The following is a 13,457-nucleotide window of genomic DNA, read 5'->3' as shown; positions in this document are numbered from 1 at the left end:
TATCTATCAAATTCCTCATTGCTCTGGATTAATTGTTATTTCTCTACTTCCCCAAGCTGCTCAATTATTTTTGGTCAGCATGACTGATGATGATAAGATTCATTTGGAAAATAATCAAATGGTTCATCAGTTCATCCCTCACTTCAAGCCCTCCCCCCATAAGTACCGGCAAGCAGACACAAACACACATATCCGTCCTCTGTTTCCTCTCCCATCTCAGTCACTTCAATGCGTCCACATCCAGCGATGGCTTTATTTAGCTTGAATTGAATTAAATTGGACTGTAAATCAATGTGTCCAGTCTCTAATGTCAATATCGTGAACAGTGAACTTTGTGTTGTTGTATTTAGGGTGGCTCTTGCTCGTCCTTTTTGAAATAAAAGGGCCTCAGAAATGGAGCAGGAAGGAAAAACACATTATTTAGCATTTTGCTGTCAGTGTGGTGTCATGTTTAATGACTGTATGAGGCCGTTTTGGCAAATGGCTGACCCAGATTTCCACTGGCTTCTTGAAAGCTTGTTATTATGATTACCGCTTACATAAATGTGCTGACAGGGAATAGTGGCTGCTGGAAAGAGTCCAAAATGACAAAATGGGGCTCCTGAAAGATTCCACTCTGCTGGGATCAGCAGAGCCCAGTGAAATGTTAATGTTAGGGTGCTTGATTAAAACAGTGTGACTGGGCATTAGGTACCAGTTTCCATAGACGGAGCCTGGAAGCGGGATCCAGCAGCGGTGTAAACGGATGCCATCTCCAGCCTGAGATTTAGGGCACTTCAGAGCACACATTAAAGACCCACTTATGTTCCAGTAATCCAGAGTCCACAAATTAAAGTTCTCATATATTTAAAGCTTTATTTATGTTTCGCAGTCATTTAGAAAAATGTGTACTTGGTGAAACTGAAATGCAAGCTCGCACATGCACCACAAGTTTACTGTCTGCTGCATGCCATTATAGGCCAGTCCAGGTTTCACTCTGGTCTTGATTAAATGGAGGAAGTAACATGGTTTATATCCTATAAAGTGTGTACATTTACGTAGAACTGTGCTAAAAGGTTTGGGAAACTGTGAAGAAGATCACAGGGAAAGGATTTTGTTTTGAAAGCAAGGAGTTCATCCATCTATCCATCCATCCATCCATCTGCTCCCACTTCATTTGAGCTGCAGGGGCAAAAACAACTAATTCAGTTAACTCAATGCCAAAGAGACCTGCGCGCACATGCGAACACACACGCATTGAAACTTCCCGCTCTGAGGCAGCTGCTGTTCATTGGTAAAGAAATGCCATTAACCTTGTCAATCTGGGGAAAAAAAAAGAAATCTAAATTTCCATAATTTTTGCAGACAGTGGCCTAAAGCTTTTGCACACCTCTCTACATCAGAACGCGTTGTGCCATGACACCAGTTAATTAGTGGAAAATAACCTAATTTCAAGCATTTTATGAAAGAAAACAAATTGGAATACTCATTAAATGAAGAAATTAGTTTCATCAGTGAGACGGAGATGGTTGACAACACTGTTCAAGTTGGCCGTGGCTCTGAGATTCTGCTAGTTTTGATAATGGGAGGAGTTCAGTGTGGCACGAAATCATTCACAAAACATTACACTCATGTTCTGGAACTATTCATACAGGACAGGTTGGATCCATGCTGTGTCAAATTGCCCAGCCGTGCAAATTTAGCTCCAGCAGTCGACAGTAATCAAGCCAGGCAATGTTTTTTTCAGTCTTGTAGTCTGCTTTTTGTGATCCTGTATGAATTGTAGCGTGAATTTCTTGTTTTTAATTGACATGAATGACTGCCGATGCTGTCCTCTGGTGCGTACAGATGATTTTCAGCAGCTGTATATTTATCATTGCATACAGGAAGCAATCTTGAACTACTTCTGTTGTCAATACATTTTCTTCTTTTTTCAATCTGCTCTCAATAATTAGCAGAGATTCCACATTCAAAGTTGCCTAAATCACTTTTCTCTCTCACTTTGATTTCTTTACATTGGATTCCTGCCATTTGGTTGACTGACTGGACAGATCATGAACAAGCAGTTTAAAAGGACTGTCAGTAGTAATAATAATAATAATAATAATAATAATAAGGATGCTGATGTGTGCAGCCAGTCAATTTGTCAAACTTCTTTCTATACAAGCATCCTGCTGGGAACAGATCTGTTGTAGTGCTAGAGATCATTTCGGACCTGTATATACAGTAGCTGCAGCTGCTCATGTTACAGTGAGAGCTCAGCACAGGAAATTGAACAGCATTTTTGTGCAGAAATCTGTCTGCAACTTTTGACCTCGGAGGCAATACCCCACAATTAGCTGTTGTCCTTGATCCCAATCCTTTACCCCCTCCTCTCTCGCTGCAGCTGAATCCTACTCTGTGGCGGGCAGCGACGGCAGTATTGGCCCTTCGGCGGGCCCGGCGCCTCACCAGCCCTCAGGCAGCTCCAGCCCCTGCTCGCACTCCCCGTCTGGAGGGCCGCCGCATCCCGTCAGCACCCTGAAGAAATGGCTCACCAATCCCGTCCGCAAGCTGAGCGCCGATGCCAGAGGTGCAACGGGAAAGACTGAGAAGCAGATGTCCAGGTCAGACGGGAGGCAGCCGCCATTGCTGGTTTCCCACAACGAGGCCCAGCAAAAACCAGCGGAGCCGCAAAATAGCAACACCATCCTTCCCTCCGGAGACACGGTCAGGCTTTAAGATGAGCTTCATGAAGAGACACACTTCATGTACCAAGTACTAATGACAAGTTGTGTCTGTGCACAGAGGTGGAAACTTGGCCCGTTGGGTCAAGAAACTCAATCACAGTCATCCTGCCAGAGCTGCTTATCCGACCTCCTGCAAGGCAGAGACGTGCAAAATCTGGTAACTATTCTGTTGCATTCACTGATAACATTCTTGCCTTTAAGCTATAGATTCAGCTCCTCTTTCTGTCTGAAGGTCTTGATGGTGAGTTTTTCACCACTGGTGGTGAAACATGGTCAGAATTTATTCGTATTAGAGCCAAAATTGTAAATCTGATTGGTTGTTGGTTTCTTCTCAGTGAGTTTGTTTTAGTGGAGTCTTGCTTTTAGCACCAAGTGTAAATATACTTACATATTACAACAATGCAGTCCTTGGTGTGCAAACGCGAACGCGTCCCTCTGCGGTCTGTTTGTGAGCATTAGCATATGAAACGGCTCTGATTTGCTCACGTCATTTGACTTGCATTAGTTGTGCCACATGGGAGCATTTTCTCATATAAATTCTTCTACTAACACTGTGCTGTGCCGAGTAATCTTTGAAAGGGAGCGGCATGGAATCAATCCTTGGGGCTTTTGTAGATAACATCTGGAAGTAATCAACTAGCCGAGCTGTATTTAACAGGCTGAAACAGGGTCAGGGTTGGGGGTGAGGGGAGCGTGCCAAAATTAGAAGAAGAAGGGGCCTAAAAGGCAAGGTGAGAAGCAGGCCTGTGGAAGTCGGACAGCTCTTTGGCACTGATAGAGCCAAGTTTCATTAGCTTTACAGAAGAGATGAGAGGAATTTTAAATGATTAAAATAATCCTTTCTCCCATAAAGTTCATAGTTTTGGTTGATAAATGACTGTCCTCATTTCCAGCCTGTTTCAGGCTTTATTCCACCTGCAGATTATTATTTATTTTCACTACTTAACCCCTCACTCTTATGCGGCTCAGATCAAGGGAAGGCGTCTCAGGGTTTCCTTTAAAGGAATAGTTTTTGAAATATATATTTTTAGCTGCATGTTAAATGAGAAGATTAATGTCATTCTTATGTCTTCATAGTAAATAAGAATCTACAGCCAGCAGCGTGTTATCTTTCCAAAGGTCATAAATCCTCCTCCCAGCATCTACAGCTCACTAATTAACATAATATATCTTCATTTGCATATACAGAACTGGAAGGCGTGACTGCAAATAGATTCACGCCACATAATTTCTGCAAACAGTGCACTTTGCAACTTTATTTAGGCTTTATGTTTGAAAATAAATCTCTTAGGTGTTAATGATTTGGATGGAGTCTGAGTTTCTGTTTCCCCTTGCTTTTCATCTTCAGTGCTAAACCGTGAGAGTGTAGCTCCCATTTTATTCACTGTTCTTCTCCAGAAAATGTTAAACGATTCCTTTAGTCTCAATCCGAATAATAAGAAATTACTATAACAGCAGGACACATTCAGAGCAAAAAGTACGTAAAGCCTTTGTTCTCGGACCTGCAGAGACGACGGGGTCTGAATCGTCCCTCAGATTGTTTTTACAGGCAAGATGTCTGCCGTGTGAGAACATGAACAGTCGGCTCAGAGAAAGGAAAGCGAGCAAAAGAAAGATAAACAGAGAGTGCATATTTGACCTACAAATATGCACCGATTTTACAGAAGGATTAAGGATCTGGAGCTGCAAGACAGAGGGCAAAATGTGTGGAGGCTGCAGTATGCAGAGAGGATTACTGTCAAATTCACATTAGATTATAGAGTTTTCAGGCGAGGACTGATGTTTGTTATATAATGTCTTTCCACATATAGAGGTCAGTCATTCTGATTTCTGCTGCAGTGTATGACTCAACAAACTTATTATCAACCTCCATCTTAGTTCAGCAGTTCCTACAGCAGCACAGAGGAAACACGTTAACCAGCAATTAGTTTCCCGGGAAACCAGATGCATCCGATGCAGTCGTATATGAACCGTTTTTCATGAAACGTGTGAAGACTCACAGAATCAATAAATACGGGACGTGATGGAAAATTGTCCTGTGTGCCAGTAGACGGTATTCACATGAGGTTCGCCTTGATGTTGAGACTGGCGTGGGAACTTTGTCTCAGTTATGGGAAGGATATAAATCCCGGGTGTGATGAGTTGAGGATCAAATTGCCTTGGATTACTCGTGTATGTTCATTTGAAAAGGGAAAAAAAAAAAAAAAAACCTTCCACAAGACTCAGATGGAAAGAATGACAAAGTCCACAGTTTAGTTAAATCTTGAAATCGTAACATTCAAAGTTAAGTTCTCCTGATCGATAAACAATGCTGCTTTAGGAAAACCTTGTGGCTCAGTTCTTTATTAGTTCTTAACTGCCTGAATTCAAAAAAACCTTCTCTAAACCGTCTCACAGCATGGGAAGTTTTTTCTATTTCTTAAAGCGACAGTAACCTCTTTCACTGCTCAAACAGAGCTACATAATACTCTCTTTTGCATCTAATTATCTTTCCAAATAAGCCATGAATTAAACCAAATTAGTTTTAGCTGGCATTTTAACAATTTTCTATAATTTAATCATTTCAATGAAATGATTTATTGTTGGCTGGTTCACAGACTGATCTGTCTGGTCTGTCGTAGCTCCTGTCTGTGGATTCCAAGATCTTTCAGCAGCTTGAAGAAGTCTCAAACCTCTGCATCCCACTTAAACCGGATAGATTTTAGCATTCCATTGTCTCTGTTGAGTGTTGGCTTCTAGTTCTGTATGGCGCAGCTCCTCACTCTCTTCAGTTGAATTGTCCATAGAGCTGCGAGCTCAGTGGTGTGAAGAGGACCAGAGCACCGAGTCTGGCCTCACGGTGGGGGCTGAAATCTCAGGTGGACAAAATCAATCGCTTGCCGATATCAACCAGCATCTTCCAAACTGCTGTCCAGCTTCTGGTGTTGTAGGTGGCTTACCTACTGTGAGACCAAAGCCTCCCCTTCTCAAACAAAAGTCTGTGTTGTCTCGTGTGTTTCAGAGTCAAAAGGCCAACGCTAACAGTCTGCAGGACGACGACAGTTGTATTGCGACTGATGACTCGGGCAGCCAGTGGTCGGCCGTGGTGGACAGTGAAGAAGAGAGAAGCCTGGCTTTAGAGAAGAGCATGTAGGTGTCAAGCTCTGTGTTCACTCTTTATAGCAACTACATTTTTTCACACCAGCTTTTTGACCTGTTCTCTGTACTGCACGGTATACACCACAGTACTATTCATAAACTGTGTGTGTGGTCTATGGGAAGTAAGTTTGCCTCAGAGTGTTACTGGGTTTGAAAATGATACCTGAAGTTTCTAAGATACACCTTTACAGTGTTGTAGCATTTACATCTCCTCAAGGGGTTAAAGACACAATTTAGTGACTTAGAAAATGTCACTTTTTACATTCTTGCATTGAAATTCTAAGAAAAATGCAATACACAATAACCTACCTCTTGAACAAAATAAGTGACTTCATTTTTAAACAAATATTGCAAGCTCATTTGGACGATGCACGATGAACTGAAAACAACTTTCCTCAAAAACAAAAAGCAAATACTTCAGAAACCACAACAGAAATAGACATGTTTTGGTTTCCTGAGGATCAATGATCAATCAAGCATCTCATCAACTGAACAACAGCTTCTCTTAAAAATAATCAGCTTTGACAAACATGCATTTTGGATTTTTTTTTTCCCCCAAATGTGAGTACCGGTATTTCCTTTTGTTTCAAATTGTGATTGTTTTTTTGTTGACATTTTTCTTTGTCAGATACGTGATGACAGAGCTGATCGAAACGGAAAGATTGTATGTTGACGATCTCGGACTCATAGTTCAGGTGTGTTTCACTTCAAATGAGCCACAGTTTTGACAAAATGCAAATTAAATTGTTGAAAAATGAATTTGTTTCCCGTTAGAAAACAGTGTGATGAGTTCAGTTTGTGTTTGCCGCAGGGCTACATGACCACTATGACCAATCAGGGAGTTCCAGAGGACCTGAGAGGAAAAGACAGGATTGTGTTTGGAAACATCCATCAGATTTACGACTGGCACAAGGAGTGAGTCGCAGAGGTCTCCAGTTCATTCTCACAGCCGGTTCCTATGAATTTAAATGATCGTTTCCCCGCGTTTTCCTCTGAATTTCTCATGTTTCATGAAGGCCCACATGTGTCACACCCCCCGTGGCTGCTTGTTTCCTGCCTCTGAGTTTTTATGTGTGAGCAAATGTTCTTCCTCGACCAGATGACCCTCTCTGCATGACCTTCTCTGCTCTGTCATGCAGTTACTTCCTGGGAGAGCTGGAGAAATGTGTGGGTGATCCAGACACCCTGGCCCAGCTGTTCATCAAACACGTGAGTCTGAAGATCACTCAGTGTTTTCTTTTTTGTTTCTGCATCTTTTCATTTTAGCTGCAGATTCATTCAACTTAGTCTCCGGTAGTGAAAAGGCTCCACTCGCTTCTGCGCAGATACGTTTTTCCTAAATCTGTCGTGTGCAGGTGCAGCTGGGGAGCAAAAGCTCTTGTAATCATGCTAAAAAGCTCTCGGCGGCAGCAATCAGCGTTAAAGATGCCCTGCAGAGGACATGCTATGAGAATGAATTGCCTCTGCAGCTCTCAGGATAAATAGTATTCATCCAAAACAACTGATGAATGATGAGGCTTTATTTATTTATTTATTTATTTATTTATTTATTTATTTATTGAAGGCTGATTGTTAATCCAGTGCTGTGAAATATTGAAACATGCATATGATTTTGCAGTTTAGCCTCAGTTCTTTTACAGCTGGAAGAGTTACCAAAATGGTCAAAATCTACTTGATAAGACACTTTTTTTTTCAGCTCGGCATCTTTATCCTTCCCAGGTTGTAACATTTTTAATCTAAATCTGTAGGAAACAAACTAATGAAATGAAACTAAACTCACAATGTCATTACATCAATGTTTGTGTTTTGCTAAAGGTTAAAGTAAGTATATATTGAGTCCAAAAAAGAGGACATTTGGCCTGAATGAATAAAAATCAGCGATGTAACAATAGCTCTTTATAACCACATGCAGAGAGTTTACTCAGCATGTTTTATCCTGCCTGCAATAATTTTTCTTTGATAACCAACAATACCACAATAACTTACAAAGCTCAATAATGAGACAATGATAGAAATGATGCCTCCACTGTATAAAAATCTATATACAACAAAATAACAGCTCTGTTTTCCAGTCTTCCTGTCAAATAAATAAATATCAAATAACAATGTTCTGCAAATGTCTTTTTCCTGAAATATTTTGGCTTTAGCAAAATACATTTTTTGCTCTGCTCTGGTCCAACTGAGATCAACTGGGGCTGTATGTGACCCTTTAGCTAAAATGAATTGGACATCTGTTCCTCTTTGTAGCACCAAAGACTTAAAAAACACACTGTGAAGCTTACAATAGTGTTGGATTCTACATTTTGGACGAAGCAACTCGGCTGGTTGCGTCTGACAAGTTTAGTGGGCTTTTAGTGTTTCAGCTGTAAAAAAGTGAGAAAGAAAACTATTGGTACTATCACTTTATACTGAGCTCAAGATTTAGGTTCCCACTCAAGGCCGGTGTTTGAAACGTTTTTTTCCTTGTCAACCTTGCAGGAGCGACGTCTTCACATGTATGTGGTTTACTGTCAGAACAAACCCAAGTCAGAGCACATTGTCTCCGAGTACATCGAGACCTACTTTGAGGTGAGACTCAAATTTTGATCACTGTAGTTTCATTTTCTTTACCTAAATCCACTCAGACTGTGTTATCGAAGCTTTTTTTCTGTCCTGCAGGACATCAGGCAGCAGCTGGGTCACAGGCTGCAGCTCAACGATCTGCTGATCAAACCTGTTCAGAGGATCATGAAGTATCAGCTCCTACTAAAGGTCTGTCATGTTTTCAAACCATGTTTTCACTTTGGCAAACCTTTTTTTTTTATTTTTTTTTATTTTACAGTGTGAATAGACACTAGAACAAACATTGGTCTGTATCACCTGTCATTCATTTTGAAATTAGCAAGTTTTTTTTGTTTTTTTTTTTTGCATTAAAACCATCCAGCTCTGTAGGAACAGTCTGGTTTTTTGGGTGCTGACACTGATTTATCTTGATAATCCATGGACACAGCTTTTATTGATGCTGTGATTATAAAGGCTCTCATTGGCCTGTTCCCTCATTAAGTGATAGATATTGATCCAACATCCAAAGTGATAACGTTGAACATAAATACACCTAAATAACATCCTGTGATTGTATAATTTTTTGTCAAAATACAGACAGACTTAAGAAGAAATTCCCCTTTAGACTGCAGTAACTTTTTCTTTCTCCTTAAAAGTGAATTATGATTAAATTTCACGTCACGTTCTGTTTCCTGCTGCCTCCTCAGGACTTCCTGAAATACTACAGCAAAGCTGGCAGGGATGTGGAGGAGCTGCAGGTGAGAGCTTACTTTCGGATGAAATTCTTACAAAATCCTTTGGCTTTTTTTCAAAAATCCTGATTATTTTTATTGTGATTTTTTTTGTTTTTGCTTAGAGGGCTGTGGAGGTGATGTGTTTTGTGCCAAAACGCTGTAATGACATGATGAATGTTGGAAGGCTACAAGGGTTTGAGGTAATGATCTGACCTTTTTGACAACACTTATTATCCAGGATGTTTTTGGTTTTTTTTTAACGGTTTTTATGGCCATTTCAGGGGAAAATCACAGCTCAGGGGAAGCTCCTCCAGCAGGACACTTTCTCCGTCAGCGAGCAGGAAAGCGGTCTGCTGTCCAGAGCGAGGGAGAGGAGGGTTTTCCTGTTCGAGCAGCTGGTCATCTTCAGCGAGCCCATCGACAAAAAGAAAGGCTTCTCTCTACCAGGCTACATATTTAAAAACAGCATTAAGGTAAGGGTAGAGCTGCATCCTCATACGTCTTTGGAGTTTTGGTTGTTTTCTTCTGGAACTCTGTGTCCCTGCAGGTCAGCTGTCTGGGTGTGGAGGAACACTCTGAAGAGGATCCATGCTGCCTCGTTCTGACTTCCCGGGGGACCGATGGCAGCGTGACACGCTTCATCATGCACGCAGCGTCTCCAGAAATACAGCAGGCCTGGCACAACGATGTCGTCCAGATCTTAGACACTCAGAGGAACTTCCTCAACGGTGCCAGCTCCACTTCTTCTCAAGATAATAGATTGTATAACTGGGTGCACCAGACTAACGTAACATATCCGACCGCCGCAGCGCTGCAGTCCCCGATAGAGTACCAACGCAAGGAAAACAAGTCCAACAGCCTGGGCAGGAGCGTGAAATCTCCAGCTGCTCCAGCATCTGGGTTTCGGCCTCACTCCTCAGCATCCATGGACAGACGGCAGCAGCCCTGCCTGCTCTCTTACAACGCCTCCCTGCCCTCTCTGCATTCCAGCCAGCACCACTCAGCCTCCAAGGCGGTGCGTGCACACCGACGTCTAGAGGCACACTCCTGCACAAATGAGCGTCTCTCTTTCTGGAAAATCGTTTTAACGTGTCCTCTCTCTTGGTTTTAAGGTTTCTAACCCAGACGCAGTGACCCTCGGAGGAGGGCATCGTCCACTCGCCTCCCTCCAGCAGCTCAGCTCGTCCTCCGAGGCGAGGCCCAACTACAGCACATCCAACGGCCTCCCGCCCTCCTGAAGCCGGCATCCGCCTCCAGGTCAGTTTGTAGCTCCATGAACAAACACTAGCATCACCACAAATATATAAACCCAAAAAGTCATGGGCTCTGTGGTCGTGTTTGTGAGTTTCTTCAGAGCTGGATGAGACATAGCTTTTACGACATTTCTCTGGGTCTGTTCCTGTAAATGCATGATGCCTTTTGATGGTCGTGATTCTAAAATCATTGCCTTATTTAAAACATGTTTAGGTTGCATCCTAGTTTAGATGACTTAGTTTCTATTTCATTCATTAACAAAAGAGAAAGAAAAAAAACAAGTTCAACACAATAAAAACAAAAGTTTCCAAACTTCAAAATAAAAGGGAGCAGAAGGAAGAATAAAGTGAAAATCTGCTACACTTGCTTTCTCTTTTAACAGATCTGTTCTGGCATTGACATTGAAGTTTTCTTATGAGTTTATTCATAATTTTTAAAAGACTATATTATGGCTTGAAATTCCAACATTGTCAACTGAACGAATAAAGGGTTTGCTGCATTCCTTTATTTTTTGTGACTGTTTATTGTTATGACTTTTTCTGTAAAAGAAAAATTGACTGGTTCTTTGTTTCACTCCCAAACTTCAACACAGTAGATCAGATATGGAACAATCAGTGAATTATATAACGTGTACAATGCTTAGTTGTCCAAGAAATCCTTCACTTTGTCTGAGACAGAAATTGTTTTTGATATTTTTTATTTTTTTAATCATTTATATATGATTTGTAGTTCAAGTTCTCATTAATCGAGACACTGAAAAACTTACTTTCTTTCACTCTATTCATTTCAACACCATCTGTATTGACTGAACAGTCTGCCTGTCCCTCCGTTACTAAATATCATAAGGTTTTTTTGTTTATTTTAATTTGGATTTTAAAAGGAGAACCACTGGAAATCTGCAAAACAGAGCAGCAGGTTCAATGCAGTGATAAATCTTCACTGTGCAGAGGATCTGCTCTTTATACACTGAACAACAAAACGTCTATATCTGTTAGTGCACAGGTGTGTCTCTTGCTGGAAACAGTAAAATGATTCTCTGAAATGAGCAGTGTTTCTGTATTCGGGGGTCTGGGGTGGTCAGAAAGCCAGTCGGTGTCTGGTTTGACCCTCCTCTGCCTCAGGCAGTGTAACACATCTCCTTCACACTGAGCTGGTCAGGTTGTTGCTTGTGGGCCTGTGGAATGTTGGTCCCTCCTCTTCACTGACTGTGCCAAGCTGCTGGATTCTGGCAGAACTGGAACACAGTGTTGCATTCGCCGATCCAGAGCATCAGAAACACGCTCAATGGGTGACATGTCCGGTGAGTCTGCTGGCCATGCAAGAGCTGGGATGTTTTCAGCTTCCAGGAATTGTGTACAGATCCTTCGACAGGGGGCCGTGTATTGTCACGCTGCAGCATGAGGTGATGGTGGTGGACGAATGGCACAGCAGTGGGCAACAGGATCTCATCACAATGTCTCTGTGCGTTCAGAATGCCAAAACAATAACATACGCCTGGCCGTATCATAACCCCACCGCCACCGTGGGGCCACTGCATTCACAGCATTGGTTTGGGTTGGTTATGTGTGGCCTGCGGTTGTGAGGCTGGTTGGACGCTCAGCCAAATTCTCTGAAACACCTCCGGAGATGGTTTATAGTAGAGAAATGAACATTCAGCTCACAGACAGTCCTGCAGTAATCTAATCACCTTGATCTGCCACACCTGTGAGGTGGATGGATTATCTCAGCAAACTAACAGATTTAGACAAACTTGTGAACATTATTTGAGAGAAATGTTTTCTTTTTTAGTGTACATCGAAAACGTCTTAGATCTTTGAGTTCAGCTCACCAAAAATGTGAGCAAAAACAAAAGTGTTGCATTTATATTTTTGTTCAGTGTCGTTTAAAATAATTTTAGTGTTCCTCAACTGTAGTACAAAACCAGCAGATTCACTGATTTTTCATAAAGGTGCAGCTGAGCGTGGAGCTGTTATCTCTGTGTTTGTTGTCCTGTTTGCTGCTGTTACCGGGAAGCGATTCTCTCACTGCCATTGTCACACATCCTGTTGCTGCCTCGGTGTGAATTTACAAACCTGGTCGACCTAACCTGTGGCCAGTGTCATGTAGTCACCCAGTGCATGGAAAATCCTGCTGACCTGCTGTTTTATCTAATTCCTTCAGACTTCCACCGAGAGGAGGAAATGGCTCGATCGCAGCGCTCTTATTAGACGTGCTGAGCTGGCCTCTTTCCACAAAGCTGTCCTCAGACTCTTGACTCGCTCAATGTGTTTCTTGTTTCAGCAGCGTTTCCATTGTGCTTTAGATGCATTAGAGTCAAGGCAGAGCTCAGCTATACCTGAAATGACCTTTGTTCTTCAGCCTTTGTAAACTGTAACAAACCACTAAATCATATTTTTTTGTTTCCTCCTCCTAGGGAGTGACTGCCAGTTCCCAGGCCGTCAGGTTTGATGTCAGCGAGACATATTCAACAGTGAAGAAGCGCCCGTACCGGCTGAAGAGAGACGTGAGAGCGAGCTGCGGCAGTCTGGAAGGACTGTGAACTCGCTTCACCTTTCTAGAGCTGCTGCTGGCCTCGATAAGGCTCCGTTTGTTTCACTCCCAGAGGGAACGTCAAATTTCTTTCAAGTGTAATTGTGGAGGAGGCTGATCAGGATTTTATTTTGTGTAATCACACATGCACATGCACACATACAGATACTGAAATGTTTCAAATATGGTGATGGTTCTGCTCTGCTACATTTGTATTAATGTCTTACTTTTCCAGTGAAAACTCCTGAACAGATATTTTTGTAACACAGTATTTTTCTTAAGTGACCAGTTTTACTTTATTCCCTCAGAGATGTCAAAACCCTCGACGCTTCACGACTCTTTGTCCTCTGTGAAGCTGGCGTGATCGTGAACTTCAGCGTCATTCTAGGATCGGATGTCACGTGGCTCCTGTGTATCTGTGCATTTTCCTGAAGATTAGCAAACACTCGTGTTTTCCGTCTGGTGTGCTATTTTCACTCCGCCATTGTCAGTGTTATCTGGACTCCACACATTCGCACCGTCAGGCAGAGCATGAATCACAATCGAGCAGAAA

At 42.1% G+C, this 13,457-nt stretch overlaps 1 protein-coding gene across 2 annotated transcripts in view; it reads left to right on the top strand.

The window, feature by feature from the left end:
* The window catches only part of arhgef25b (Rho guanine nucleotide exchange factor (GEF) 25b), a 27,670-nt gene extending 14,213 nt beyond the window's left edge, over window positions 1-13,457 (top strand). For both annotated transcript variants that reach the window (XM_030091157.1, XM_030091158.1), the window contains 15 exons: window positions 2,366-2,688; window positions 2,767-2,865; window positions 5,710-5,837; window positions 6,475-6,541; window positions 6,658-6,761; window positions 6,986-7,055; window positions 8,325-8,414; window positions 8,505-8,597; window positions 9,095-9,145; window positions 9,244-9,321; window positions 9,403-9,594; window positions 9,669-9,849; window positions 9,931-10,136; window positions 10,234-10,378; window positions 12,789-13,457. In XM_030091157.1, the coding sequence (XP_029947017.1) occupies window positions 2,366-2,688; window positions 2,767-2,865; window positions 5,710-5,837; window positions 6,475-6,541; window positions 6,658-6,761; window positions 6,986-7,055; window positions 8,325-8,414; window positions 8,505-8,597; window positions 9,095-9,145; window positions 9,244-9,321; window positions 9,403-9,594; window positions 9,669-9,849; window positions 9,931-10,136; window positions 10,234-10,359 (1,808 nt within the window). In that variant the 3' untranslated portion in view covers window positions 10,360-10,378; window positions 12,789-13,457. The remainder of the gene's footprint in view (window positions 1-2,365; window positions 2,689-2,766; window positions 2,866-5,709; window positions 5,838-6,474; window positions 6,542-6,657; window positions 6,762-6,985; window positions 7,056-8,324; window positions 8,415-8,504; window positions 8,598-9,094; window positions 9,146-9,243; window positions 9,322-9,402; window positions 9,595-9,668; window positions 9,850-9,930; window positions 10,137-10,233; window positions 10,379-12,788) is intronic.

The sequence above is a fragment of the Salarias fasciatus genome, chromosome 5 (assembly GCF_902148845.1).
Source record: "Salarias fasciatus chromosome 5, fSalaFa1.1, whole genome shotgun sequence".
In the NCBI taxonomy this organism is placed as follows: domain Eukaryota; kingdom Metazoa; phylum Chordata; class Actinopteri; order Blenniiformes; family Blenniidae; genus Salarias; species Salarias fasciatus.
This window is presented reverse-complemented; position numbering and strand designations above follow the sequence as displayed.